We start from the raw sequence: 13,663 nt of genomic DNA, 5'->3' as shown, positions 1-13,663 counted from the left end.
CGGTTTGAGGTGCTCATCGATTAGTTTGCTGAGCTCTTCAAAGGTTTTGTCCGCCGGATTTTCGGGTGCTAGTAGGTCCTTCATGAGTGCGTAAGTCTTGGGTCTGCAGCTGGTCAACAGATGGGCCCTTCGCTTGTCGGCCGCTGTATCTCCCAGCCATTCTTTCGTGACAAAGCTTTGCTGGAGCCTCTCAATGAAATCGTCCCAGTCCTCACCAACACAGTACCGTCCCTCTGTGCTACCGGTGGCCATTCTTATGGGTCGTTGATTCCTGTTTCTCGTCGCCAATGTAATGTCCTTACTCAATGGCACAAAACACACACGAGGCACATTCTATGGACAAGGTCACTCTATGATCTGAACCTTTATTCATAGGACCAAGAAGTGATGACCCTGCGTGGGACCTCCCTTTCTATACCTGGATGACCAGGTAAGGAGTGTCTCCCACAATTTCACCCCCTGTGGTCAAGGTGTGCATTGCTTAAGTATATACAGTATTGCAGTGGTGTTACATTGAGGTTACATACATGACCGTTACGGCTGTAGTCATTGTTCTGGCTGTGGGTGTGGTTGTGGCAGCTAGTGTGGTTGTTGCTGGTGTGGTTGTAGCTAACGGTATGGCTCTGGCTGCTGGTGTGGTTGTTGCTAGTGTTGTCACCGCTGGTGTGGTTGCAACTGCCGGTCTGGTCATGGCTGCTCACGTTGCTGCGGCTGCTGAGGTGGTTGTGCCTGCTGGTGGTGTTGTGGCTGCTGTTGTGATTGTGGGTACTGGTGTGGTTGTGGCTGCGGATGTGCTTATCTCCGCAGGTTTTGTGACCACTGGTGGTGGTATGGCAACTGGTGTAGTGGCTACTGGAGTGGTTGTGACTACTGGTGCGGTTGTCACTGGAGGCGTTGTGTCTGCTGGTGTTGTAGCTGCCGATGTGGTTATGGCTGCTGGTGTTGTCGTTGCTGAGGTGGCTGTGGTTGTGGCTGCTGGTGTTGTGGCTACCGGTGTGGTTGTGGCTGCTCATGTGATTGTGGGTACTGCTGTGGTTGTGGCTGCTGGCATTGGTACTGGTTTTGTTATGGCTACTGGTGTTGTGGCAGTTGATGTTGTAGTGGCTGCTTGAGTGGTTGTGACTACTAGAGCGGTTGTCACCGGAGGTGTTGTTGAGTCTGCTGGTGTTGCTGTGGCTGCTGGTGTTGTCACCGCCTGCGTTGTTGTGGCTACTGGTGTTGTAGCTGCCGATGTGGTTGTAGCTACTGGTGTGGTTTTGGCAACTAGTGTTGTGGTTGTTGGTATGGTTATGGCTGCTGGTGTTGTTGTGGCTACTGGTGGTGGTGGCACACTTGTGTGGTTGTAGCTGCCGGTGATGTTGCTACTGCTGTGGCTGTGGCTGCTGGTGTGGTTGTAGCTATTTACGGATGTGGTTGCGGCTATTGGTGTGGTTGTGGCTGCTGTTGTGGTTGGAACTGCTGGTGTGGTTGCAGCTGCTGGTGTGGTTGCAGCTGCTGGTGTTGTCATGGCTGATGGTATTGTGGCCACAGGTGGTGTTGTGGCTGCTGGTGTTGTCGCCCCCAGTGTGGTTGTGGCTACCGGTGTTGCCACTGGTGTGGTTGTGGCTGCTGGTGTGGTTGTGGCTGCTGGCGTGGCTGTGGCTATTGGTGTTGTGGCCGCTGGTGCGGATGTGGCCAGTGGTGGTGTTGTGACTGCTGGTGTGGTTGTAGGTGCCAGCGTGGTTCGCACCGCTGTTGTGGTTGCGTCTGCCGGTGTGGTTGCAGCTGCTGGTGTTGTCGCCGCTGGTGTGGTTGCAGCTGCTGGTGTTGTCGCCCCTGGTGTGGTTGCAGCTGCTGGTGTTGTCGCCCCTGGTGTGGATGTGGCAGCTGGTGGTGTCACCGCAGATGTTGCTGCTAATTTTGTTGTGGCTGCTTGCGTGATTGTCGCTTCAGGTGTTGTGGCCACTGGTGTGGACGTGGCCACTGGTGTTGTGATCAGTGATGGTATTGTGGCTGCTGGTGTGGTTGTGGCTGCTGGTGTGGTTGTGGCTGCTGGTGTGGTTGTAGCTACTGGTGTGGTTGTGGCTGCTGGTGGTGTTGTAGCTGCCACTATGGTTGTAGTTGCCGGTGTAATTGTGGCTGCTCATGTCATTGTGGGTACTGGTGTTGTAACTGCTGGTGTGGTTGTAGCTACTGGTGTGATTGTGGCTACTGGTCTACTCGTGTGGTTGTGGCAGCTAATGTTGCCGCCACTGGTGTGGTTGTGGCAGCTGGTGTGGATGTTGCAACGGGTGTTGTGGCTGCTGGTGTGGTTGTGGCTATTGGTGTCGTTGTCGCCGCAGGTGGTGGTTCTAGATACTGGCGTGGTTCTAGATACTGGTGTGGTTCTAGATACTGGCGTGGTTCTAGATACTGGTGTGCTGGTTGCCGCAGGAGTTGTGACTGCTGATGTTGTTGTGGCCACTGGCGTTGTGGCTGCTAGTATGGTGTAGCTATTGGTGTTGTGGCTACTGGTGTTATGGCTGCTGGTGTGGGCGTAGCTGCTGGTGAGTTTGTGGCTGTTGGAGTGGTTGTCACCGCAGTTGTTGTTGTGGCGACTGTTCTTGTAGCTGCCAGTGTGGTTGTAGTTGCCGGTGTTGCTGCTGGTGTGGTTGCGGCTACTGCTGCGGTTGTTGCTGCCAGTATGGTCGTTGCCGCAGGTGTTGTGCCTACTGGTGTTGTGGGTACGGGTGGTGTTGTGGCTGCCGGTGTGGATATAGCTGCCTGTGTGGTTGTGGCTGCCGGTGTGGTTGTGGCTACTGGTGTGTTTATGGCAGCTGGTGTGGTTGCTACTGCCATTGTTGTTATGGCTGCTTGTTATAGCCTCTGGTGTGGTTGTAGCCACTGGTGTGGTTGTAGATACTGGTGTGGTGGTTGCCACAGCAGTTGTTGTGGCCGCTGGTGTGATTGTGGTTGCTGGCGTGGTAGTGACTACTGGTGTTGTGGCTGCTGGTGTTGTGGCTATTGGTGTTGTAGCTGCCACTGTGGTTGTAGTTGCCAGTGTAATTGTGGTTGCTCATGTCGCTGTGGGTACTGGTGTTGTGGCTACTGGTGTTATGGCAGCTAATGTTGCCGCCACTGGTGTGGTTGTGGCAGCTGGTGTGGATGTCACAACCCGTGTTGTGGCTGTTGGTGTGGTTGTAGCTACAACTGTGGTCGTGGCTGCTGGTTTTATCATGGCTGCTGGGGTTGTCGTGGCTATTGGTGTGGTTGTCACCACAGATGTTGTTGCTGGTGTGGTTGCTGCCGCAGGTGTGGTTTTCGCTGCCGGTGCGGTTGTGGCTACTGGTGTTATCGTCTCTGGTGTGGTTGTTGCTGCCGGTGTGTTTGTGGCCACAGGAATTGTTGTAGCTATAGGTGTGGTTGTAGCTACTGGTGTGGTCCTGGCTACTGGTGTTGTGGCTGCCAGTGTTGTAGCTACTGGTGTGGTCCTGGCTGCTCATGTGGTTGTAGCTACTGGTGTGGTTGTAGCTACTGGTGTGGTTGTAGCTACTGGTGTGGTTGTAGATACTGGTGTGGTGGATGCCGCAGCTGTTGTGGTTGCTGGTGTTGTAGCTGCCGGTGTGGTTTTCCCCGCAGGTGTTCTGGCTGCTGGTGTGGTTGTGGCTGCTGGTGTGGTTGTTGCAGATGCTGTGGTTGTCGCCGCCATTGTTATGGCTGCTGGTGTTGTCACCTCTGGTGTGGTTGTTGCTGCCGGTGCGGTTGTGGCTACTGGTGTTATTGTGAATACTGATGTTGTGGCAGCTGCTGTGGATGTTGCTACTGGTGTTGTAGCTGCCGGTGCGGTTGTGGCTACTGGTGTTGTCGTCTCTGGTGTGGTGGTTGCTGCCGGTGTGTTTGTGGCCACAGGAATTGTAGCTACTGGTATGTTTGTGGCAGCTGCTGTGGTTGTCGCTGCCATTGTTATGGCTGCTGGTGTTGTCACCTCTGGTGTGGTTGTTGCTGCCGGTGTGTTTGTTGCCACAGGTGGTGTTGTGGCTACTGGTGTTATTGTGGGTACTGATGTTGTGGCTGCTGCTGTGGATGTAACAGCTAATTTTGTTGTGGCTTCTGGTGTGGTTGTGGCAGCTGGTGTAGATGTTGCTACTGGTGGTGTTGTGGCCGCTGGTGTTGTTTTCACCGCAGGTGTTCCGGCTACTGATGTGGGTGCAGATGTTGTGGCTGCTGGAGTGGTTGACGCCACTGGTGTCGTTGTGGCAACCGGTGTGGATGTAACTACTGGTGTGGTTGTGGCTGCTGGTGTTGTGAATTCTGGTGTGGTTGTGGCTACTGGTATAGCTGCCGGTGTGGTTGTGGCTGCCGGTGTGGTTGTGGCTGCCGGTGTGGTTGTAGATACTGGTGTGGTGGTTGCCACAGCAGTTGTTATAGCTTCTGGTGTTGCTGTCGCCTTGGTGTTGTGGCTTCTGGTGTGGTTGTTGCTGCCGGTGTGGTTGTTGCCGCAGGAGTTGTTCTGGCTACTGGTGTGGGTACGGATGTTGTGGCTGCTGGTATGGTTGATGCCACTGGTGTCGTTGTGACAGCCGGTGTGAATGTAACTACTGATCTGGTTGTGGCTGCTGGTGTTGTGGCTGCTGGTGTTGTGGCTGCTGGTGTTGTGGCTGCTGGTGTGGTTGTCGCCTCTGGTGTGGTTATTGCTGCCAGTATGGTCGTTGTCGCAGGTGCTATTGTGGCTGCCGGTGTTGTTGTGGGTACTGGTGTTGTGGGTACTGGTGTTGTGGGTACTGGTGTTGTAGCTACTGGTGTGGTTGTGGCTATTGGTGGTGTTGTAGCTGCCACTGTGGTTGTAGTTGCCGGTGTAATTGTGGCTGCTTATGTCATTGTGGGTGCTGGTGTGGTTTTAGCTACTGGTGTGGTTGTGGCTACTGGTGTTGTGGCTACTGGTCTACTCGTGTGGTTGTGGCAGCTAATGTTGCCGCCACTGGTGTGGTTGTAGCTACTGGTGTGATTGTTGCCGCCATTGTTATAGCTGCTGGTGTTGTCACGTCTGGTGTGGTTGTTGCTGCCGGTGGTGTTGTGGCTACTGGTGTTATTATGGGTACTGATGTTGTGGCTGCTGTGGTTGTAACAGGTAATTTTGTTGTGGCTGCCGGTGCGGTTGTGGCTACTGGTGTTATCTTTGGTGTGGCTGTTGCTGCCGGTGTGTTTGTGGCCACAGGAATTGTAGCTACTGGTGTGGTTGTAGCTACTGGTGTTGTGCCTACTGGTGTTGTGGCTGCTGGTGTTGTAGCTACTGGTGTGGTTGTGGCTGCTCTGTGGTTGCAGCTACTGGTGTTGTTGTGTTGCTGGTGTGGTTGCAGCTACTGGTGTTGTTGTGGTTGCTGGTGTGGTTGTAGCTACTGGTGTGGTGGATGCCGCAGCTATTGTGGCTGCTGGTGTTGCAGCTGTCTGTGGTTTTCACCGCAGGTGTTCTGGCTTACTGGTGTTGGTACTGATGTTGTGGCTGCTGGTGTGGTTCTGGCAGCTGGTGTGGTTGTGGCTACTGGTGTGTTTGTGGCAGCTGCTTTGGTTGTCGCCACCATTGTTATGGCTGCTGGTGTTGTCACCTCTGGTGTGGTTGTTGCTGACGGTGTGTTTGTTGCCGCAGGTGGTGTTGTGGCTACTGGTGTTATTGTGGATACTGATGCTGCTGCTGTGGTTGTAACAGCTAATTTTGTTGTGGCAGCTGGTGGTGGTGTGGCCGCCAGTGTGGTTGTAGCTGCCGGTGCGGTTGTGGCTACTGGTGTTATCGTCTCTGGTGTGGTTGTTGCTGCCGGTGTGTTTGTGGCCACAGGAATTGTTGTAGCTATAGGTGTGGTTGCAGCTACTGGTGTTGTGGCTGCTCGTGTGGTTGCAGCTTCTGGTGTTGTGGCTGCTCGTGTGGTTGTAGATACTGGTGTGGTGGATGCCGCAGCTGTTGTGGCTGCTAGTATTGTAGCTGCCGGTGAGGTTTTCACCGCTGGTGTTGTTCTGGCTACTGGTATTGGCAGTGATGTTGTGGCAGCTGGTGTTGTCGCCTCTGGTGTGGTTGTTGCCGCTGGTGTGGTTGTGACAGCTGCTGTGGTTGTCGCCGCCATTGTTGTTGTGGCTACTGGTGTTGTGGGTACTGATGTGGCTGCTGCTGTGGTTGTAACAGCTAATTTTGTTGTGGCTGCTGGTGTGGTTGTGGCAGCTGGCGTTGTTGTGGGTGCCGGTGTGGTTGTGGCTCTCGGTGTGATTGTGGCGGCTCATGTGGTTGTAGGTTCTGGTGATGTGGCCACTGGTGGTGTTGTGGCTCCTGGTGTGGTTATAGCTGCCGGTGCAGTTGTGGCTACTGGTGTTGTCGTTGCTGCCGGTGTCTTTGTAGCCACAGGAATTGTTGCAGCTACAGGTGTGGTTGTGCCTACTGGTGTTGTGCCTACTGGTGTTGTGGCTGCTGGTGTTGCAGCTGCTGGTGTTGTAGCTGCTGGTGTTGTAGCTGCCGGTGTAGTTTTCACCGCAGGTGTTCTGGCTACTGGTGTTGGCACTGATGTTGTGGCTGCTGGTGTGGTTGTGGCTGCTGGTGTGTTTGTGGCAGTTGCTGTGGTTGTCGCCGCCATTGTTATGGCTCCTGGTGTTGTCACCTCTGGTGTGGTTGTTGCTGCCAGTGTGGTTGTTGCCGTAGGTGGTGTTGTGGCTACTGGTGTTATTGTGGGTACTGATGTTGTGGCTGTTGCTATGGTTCAGTTTTGGATTCGGTTGGGTGGATTCCATCAGCGGCAATCCTTCTGCCCAAAAATTCAACCTCAGGCGCGAGAAACAGACACTTGGATTTCTTAACCCTTAGGCCTAACCGATCCAATCGATTTAGTACTTCCTCAGGACTGCGGAGATGAGAATCTGTGTCCCTGCCCATGATGAGTATGTCATCTTGAAACAACCGTCCCCGGGATGGACTTGAGCAGACTCTCCATGTTGCGCTGGAATATAGCAGCTGCCAACCTGATGCCGAATGGGCATCGATTGTATACAAAAAGGCCTCGATGTGTGTTGGTGGTGGTGAGTAGCTTAGACTCTTCGGTCAGTTCTTGTGTCATATACGCAGATGTGAGGTCAAGTTTCGAGAAAAGTTTTCCTCCAGCCAATGTGGCAAATAGATCCTCCGCTCTGGGCAGCGGGTATTGGTCCTGTAGGGAGACTCTGTTTATGGTAGACTTGTAATCCGCACAGATTTGCACAGATCCATCAGGCTTCATGACGGGGACGATGGGACTTGCCCAGTCGCTGAATTCCACGGGAGAAATTATGCCTTCCGGCAGAAGCCTGTCCAGTTCGTTTTCAGTCTTTTCCCTCATCACATAAGGCACAGCTCTAGCCTTGTGATGGACCGGTCTGGCATCCTGTGTGATGTAGATTCTAACTTTAGTCCCTTTGAAGGTGCCCACACCTGGCTGAAAGAGATGTTCAAAGCGGCTTTGAACTGTTGAGCAGGAGGTCCGTTCCTCTGACGACATGGCGTGAACATCATCCCATTTCCAATTAAGTTCTGCTAGCCAGCTTCTCCCCAGCAGTGCTGGGAGATCTCTGGGGATCCACAGGGGAAGTCGGTTCACCGTCCCTTTGTGTGTGACTGAGAGCATGGCGCTGCCAAGGACTGGGACAATTTCTTTAGTATAGGTCCTTAGTTTGGTGTCGATCTTTATGAGTTTTGGTCTGTTGCTTTTGTGCGGCCACAGCTGTTCAAATTGTTGAACGCTCATGAGGGATTGACTGGCCCCCGTGTCCAGTTCCATGTTGACGGGTATCCCGTTGAGTAGAACCCTCATCATAATTGGAGGCGTCTTGGTGTAAGAACAGTGGACATTGATCGTGTTAACCCGCTGTACCTCGGCATCCCGTGCACTGTTCCAACCGTCTCCTGGTCGCTTTCCGACCCTTCCGATTCGTATACCAGCCGAGCTGCTGTTTTTCTGCACATGCGAGCCAGATGTCCTGTGTAGTTGCAGTTTCTGCAAACGGCATGCTGAAATTGACACAACCTGGTTGAGTGCCTTCTCCCACATCTCCAACACAGACCGCTTCCATTGTTTCCGAAGGATGAGCTGCGTCTGGCTGATCTCCCTTGAGCTTCTCTCAATCTGTTGTTGATTGCTCGCATTGTGGGTTGATGAGGTGTGATCGGCCGTTCATGTGGCCCTTGATTTTGATGGCTTCTGGCGCCACTGTCTGCTGTTGAAGGCCTGCTCTCCTGCCTTTGTTGTGTATGGGGGTAGCGGTTTGTTTCACAATGTGAGCCCCTTGTTCCGATGCCTCGTTGGTTGTCGTACCCGAAGTATAGATCAGCCTCGTTTCTTCTTCGCCTGCCAAGAACATCTGTGCGACCAGTGCTGCTGCCTCTCGAGTCAAGTTCTTATTCTTTATAAGCTTTCGGAATATTCCTGCGTGGCCTATTCCTTCAATAAAAAAAGTCTCAGTACTTCTCTCCTTAGTTCACCGGGGAACTCACATGAACTAGCCAGCCTCCGAAGTTCCGCCATGAAGTCGGGTATGCTTTGGCCCACACAGTGTCTGCAGTTGTAGAACCTGTGTCTGGCCATGTGTAGGCTGCTCGCTGGCTTCAGGTGGTCTCTCACCAGTGTGCTCAACTCCTCAAACGACTTGCTTGCTGGTTTCTCGGGTGCCAGCAGGTCTTTCATTAAAGCGTATGTTTTCGAGCCACAGCTGGTCAAGAGATGGGCTCTTCTCTTGTCTGCCTTATCGTCACCCAGCCGGTCTTTGGTCACAAAGCTTTGCTGGAGCCTTTCTATAAAGTCATCCCAATTGTCTCCAGCATTGTATTTTTCATCTGAGCTGTTGGTAGCCATTCTGTGGATTCTGTGATCCCATAACTCGTCGCCACTGTTAAGTCCTGACTCTAATGTACTGACTCACATGAGACACATGCTGAAGTCAAGGTCACTCAGGACCTGCACCTTTAATTCCAGCTCTCCAGTGCTGCACTTGCCTGAGACCTCCCTTTATATACCTCAGTGGGACAGGTATGGAGTGTCTCCTGCAAGTGCACCCCTGGTGGTAAGGTATGCTTATTGTTACAGGTCATATCCAGTTACAGTCATGTATAGCATGGTAAGATACAGTAATGAGATACATGACAAATTTCATAACCAGGTTATCACTGTCCCTTTTATTCCATGGACTTTAACTTTACTGGCAAGCCTATTATGTGATAATTTGTCGAACGCCTTTTGGAAATCCATGTACACCATGTCAACCACATTCCCCTCATCAACTTTCTCTGTTACCTCATCAAAAAACTCGATCAAGTTGGTTAAACATAATTTGCCTTTAACAAATCTGTGCTGGCTTTCCTTAATTAATCCACACCTAACCAAGTGACTGTAAATTTTGTTCCTGATCACTGTTTCTACAAGCTTCCCCACGATCGAGGTTAAACTGACCGGCCTGTAGTTGCTGGGTTTACCTTTACATCCTTTTTTGAACAATGGTGTAACATTTTCAATTCTCCAGTCCCCAGTATCGATGAAGGATTGGAATATTATGGCCAGTACCGCCGCGATTTCCGCCCTCAATTCCCTCAGAGTCCGAAGATGCATCCCATCGGCTCGTGCTATCAGAAGATTGACTGAATTTAACCACTGACAAAAAAAAGCTACTCGTATCCTAAGCTATAAATTAAATTGCAAACAGCCATTTGCCAGACACGTGTTATATTGGAAACGTAAGAAACAGCCATGAGGAGTCTGGCAGGACTTGATCGATTGTATATGAAGGTGGTGGCTGACAAGTGGAAAACCTCAGATGGATGCCGGAACATCAATCGTCTCCTTTGCCAAGGTTCTTCTTTTGTGGATCATTCTGGATTGTAAAAATAACCCCCGGTTACTATTCTCTACTGCTAACCGTCTCCTTAAACCCCTCTCCCCTGTCTCCACCACACTCACCTCCAACATCAAGTGTGAGGAGCTCATGCACTCCTTTGTCTCAAAGATTGAGACCATCCGATCAGCTGCCTCTGCGAGTTCCCTTCCTTCCCCTAGCCTCCGGGGCCAAACCTTATCTGAGGCTCCCACCTGCCCCACCCCTAAACTCATATCTTTCTCTAGTTTTTCTTTAACCACCACTGAGGTTAGGCTGACAGGCCTGTAATTTGTGGTTAGGAACAGTTTTTGGTGGGGACCAAAGATAATGGCTTCAGTCTTCCCAATATTTAATTGGAGAAAATTTCTGCTCATCCAGTACTGGATGTTGGATAAGCAAGCTGACAATTTAGAGACCAATCAGGGGTTGAGAGAAGTAGTGGAGAGGTAGAGCTGGGTGTTGTCCGCATACTCTGTGTTTTCAGATGATATCTCCAAGGGGCAGCGTATAGTTGAGAAATAAGGGGGGCCAACAGAGGTAATGATGTGGGAGTGGGAAGAGAAGCCATTGCAGGAGATTTTCTGGTTACGATTAGGTAGATATGAATGGAACCAGGCGAGTGCAGTCCTACCTAGCTGGATGTTGTTGGGGTAGTATTGGAGCCGGATGGGATGGCAACTGTGACAAAGGCTGTCATTTGCGACTTTGATGAGAGCTGTTTCGGTACTGCGGTATGGGGAAAAAAACAGATTGAAGGGATTCAAGCACTTAATTCGTGAAAAGATGGTCACGGATTTGGGAGATGACAACACGTTTAAGTACTTTGGACAGGAAAGGGAGGTTGGAGATGGGGCGATAGCTAGCAAGCAAAGTGGGGTCAAGGTTTGGTTTTTGAGAGGGGTGATGACAGCAGATTTGAAGGAGAGGAGAACAGTACCTGAGGAGAGAGAACCATTAACAATGTCGGCTAACATAGGAGGCAAAAAAGCAAGTTGGCAGGTCAGCAGTTAAGAGAGCAGGAAGTGAGTCTCATGGACATGGAATTTAGCAAGGCTTTTGATAAGATCCCACATGGTAGACTCGTCACGAAGGTTAAAGCCCATGGGATCCAGGGCAAAGTGGCAAGTTGGATCCAAAATTGGCTTGGAGGTAGGAAGCAAAGGGTAATGATTGATGGATGTTTTTGTGACTGGAAGGATGTTTCCAGTGGGGTACCGCAGGGCTCAGTACTGGGTCCCTTGCTTTTTGTGGTATATATCGATTTAAATTTGAATATCGGGAGTATGATTAAGAAGTTTGCAGATGACACTAAAATTGGCTGTGTGGCTGTGTTGATAATGAAGAGGAAAGTCATGGGCTGCAGGAGGATATCAATCTACTGGTCAGGTAGGCTGAGCAGTGGCAAATGGAATTTAATTCTGAGAAGTGTGAGGTGATGCACTTTGAGAGGGCTAATAAGGAAAGGGTATACACATTAAGCGATAGGCCACTTAATAGTGTAGATGAACAAAGGGACCTTGGAGTGCTTGTCCACAGATCCCTGAAAGTAGCAGGCCAGGTGGATAAGGTGGTTAAGAAGGCAAACGGAATGTTTGCCTCTATTGGCCGAGGCATAGAATACAAGAGCAGGGAGGTTATGCTAAAATTGTATAATACTCTGGTTAGGCCACAGCTGGAGTACTAAGTGCAGTTCTGGTTGCCATATTATAGGAAGGACTTATAGGAAGTGATTGCACTAGAGAGGGTGCAGAAGAGATTTACTAGGATGCTGCCTGGAATGGAGAATCTTAGTTGTGAGGATAGATTGGATAGTTTGGGTTTGTTCTCATTGGAATAGAGGAGGTTGAGGTGAGACCTCATCGAGGTGTACAAAATATTGAGGGGCCTGGACATAATGGATAGTAAGGGCCTATTTCCATTGGTGGAGGGGTCTATTATGAGGGGGCATAGTTTTAAGGTGGTTGGTGGAAGGTTTGAGAGGGAATTTGAGGGGGGCTTCTTTACACAGAGAGTTGTGGGGATCTGGAACTCGCTGCCTGGAAGAGTGGTGGATGCAGAAACCCTCACCACTTTTAAGAGATGGTTGGATGGGCACTTAAAGTGCAGTAACCTGCAGGGTTACGGACCTAGAGCTGGTAATTGGGATTAGACTGGATGGCCTTTTGTTGGACTGTGCAGTTATAATAGTAAGTACTGCAGGGAATAGAATACAGCCAGGATGATCTGGACTAGTGTCGATCGCCTGGATGGGTCGGAGAGGAATTTTCGCAGATTTTTTTTTCCGGGCCTGGGTTTGTAATCTGGTTTTTGCCTCTCCCAGGAGATCACATGGCTCCGGTTGGGGTGGAGTGTAGAATGTTTCAGTATAAGGGGTGTCGCAGTTGTGTGAGGCGGACTGGTTGGGCTGGGTGCTCTTTGCCTTTCCGCCATTGTTCATTGTTCGTAGGTTTATATGTAACCTTCAGGGCTGCTGACCGAGGGCCGTGCGGTTCTTTGTTGGCCGGCATGGACATGATGGGCCGAAATGGCCTCCTTCTGCACTGTAAACTTTTATGTTTCTATGTCTCCATCCCTCTCCCTAGCATTAATCTGAGGGTGAACAAAACTGTTCACAACCTAGGTGTCATATTTGACCCTGAAATGAGCTTCCAGCCACATATCCGCAACATAATTAAAACTGCCTTTTTCCACCTTGTAACATTGCATGTCTCCGCCCCTGTCTCAGCTCTTCTGCTGCTGAAACCCTCATGCCTTTTTTACCCCTCCAACTCTCACCTGGCCGGCCTCCCACATTCTACACTATATAAACTTGAGGTCATCCAAAACTCAGCAGCCCGTGTACTAATTCGCACCAAGTCACGATCACCCATCGCCCCTGTGCTTTCTGACCTATATTGGCTCCCAGTTAAACAACAACTCGATTTCAACCTTCTCACCCTTGTTTACAAATCACTCCACGGCCTTGCCCTCCCTCCCTCTAATCTTTTTCCGCCTCACATCCCCACAAGATGTTTGCGTTCCTCAAATTCTGCCGTCTTCAACATCCCTCAATATAACTGCTCAACCATTGGTGGCCGTGCCTTCAGCTGTTTGGGCCTTAAGCTCTGGAACTCCCTCCCTAAACCTCTCTGCTTCTCTACCTCTCTTTCCTCCTTTTAAGATGCTCCCTAAAACCTACCTCTTTAACCAAGCTTTTGGCTATCTGCCTTAATTTATTCTTTTGTGGTTCGGTGTCAAATTTATCTGTCCTGTCTTGCAACACTGTTGTGAAGCGCCTTCAGGCATTTTACTATGTTAAAGGCGCAATATAAATAAAAGTTATTATTGTTATTTTATACTTTTATTGCTTGTCGGGCGGCAGGGGCGGGAAGGGTTGCATTTTCCGGTGGCTTTCTGGGAGGCCTGTTTATGGGTCAGTAAATCAATGGGTGAAACCTCATGGGACAAGCTTTTAGTTCAGCACCTGTATCAAACTGCAAATCCCTCGGCGGTTTCTGTATCCCTAAAGACCCTCAGATAGCCTGGAACCGCATCGCAACATTTTAAAATCACCGCTGATAAGATCTCTGTTATCTTTATGATTGCATCCCCAGAACATCACCCCAGAGCAAATCCAGCCTCCACTGCTTAAGATTTTAAGGAATCATAATTAATTTATTCAAAATTACATGACCAATTACTTATCAAATAATTATTTTTGTGTTGAATATGCAAGAGCCACGAAAAGCTGGCACGATCAAAACACATTTAAACACTTTGAAGAGTAACCATTGGAGAAAGATTAGTGTTACAGAGAATGCAGAAGGAAGAAAAAACATTTTTTTTACAGTTT

The 13,663-nt window shown here is 50.4% G+C and overlaps 1 protein-coding gene across 1 annotated transcript in view; it reads right to left on the bottom strand.

The window, feature by feature from the left end:
• Positions 1 to 2,822: 2,822 nt before the first annotated feature.
• The window catches only part of LOC139276425 (GATA zinc finger domain-containing protein 14-like), a 40,010-nt gene continuing 29,169 nt past the window's right edge, over positions 2,823 to 13,663 (bottom strand). Inside the window, exons 4-6 of the mRNA XM_070894394.1 lie at positions 5,417 to 6,740; positions 4,489 to 4,823; positions 2,823 to 4,405 (exon numbers count right to left, since the gene is read on the bottom strand). Coding sequence (XP_070750495.1) covers positions 2,823 to 4,405; positions 4,489 to 4,823; positions 5,417 to 6,740 — 3,242 coding nt within the window. The remainder of the gene's footprint in view (positions 4,406 to 4,488; positions 4,824 to 5,416; positions 6,741 to 13,663) is intronic.

Source organism: Pristiophorus japonicus, chromosome 11 (genome assembly GCF_044704955.1).
Source record: "Pristiophorus japonicus isolate sPriJap1 chromosome 11, sPriJap1.hap1, whole genome shotgun sequence".
Lineage (NCBI taxonomy): Eukaryota > Metazoa > Chordata > Chondrichthyes > Pristiophoridae > Pristiophorus > Pristiophorus japonicus.
This window is presented reverse-complemented; position numbering and strand designations above follow the sequence as displayed.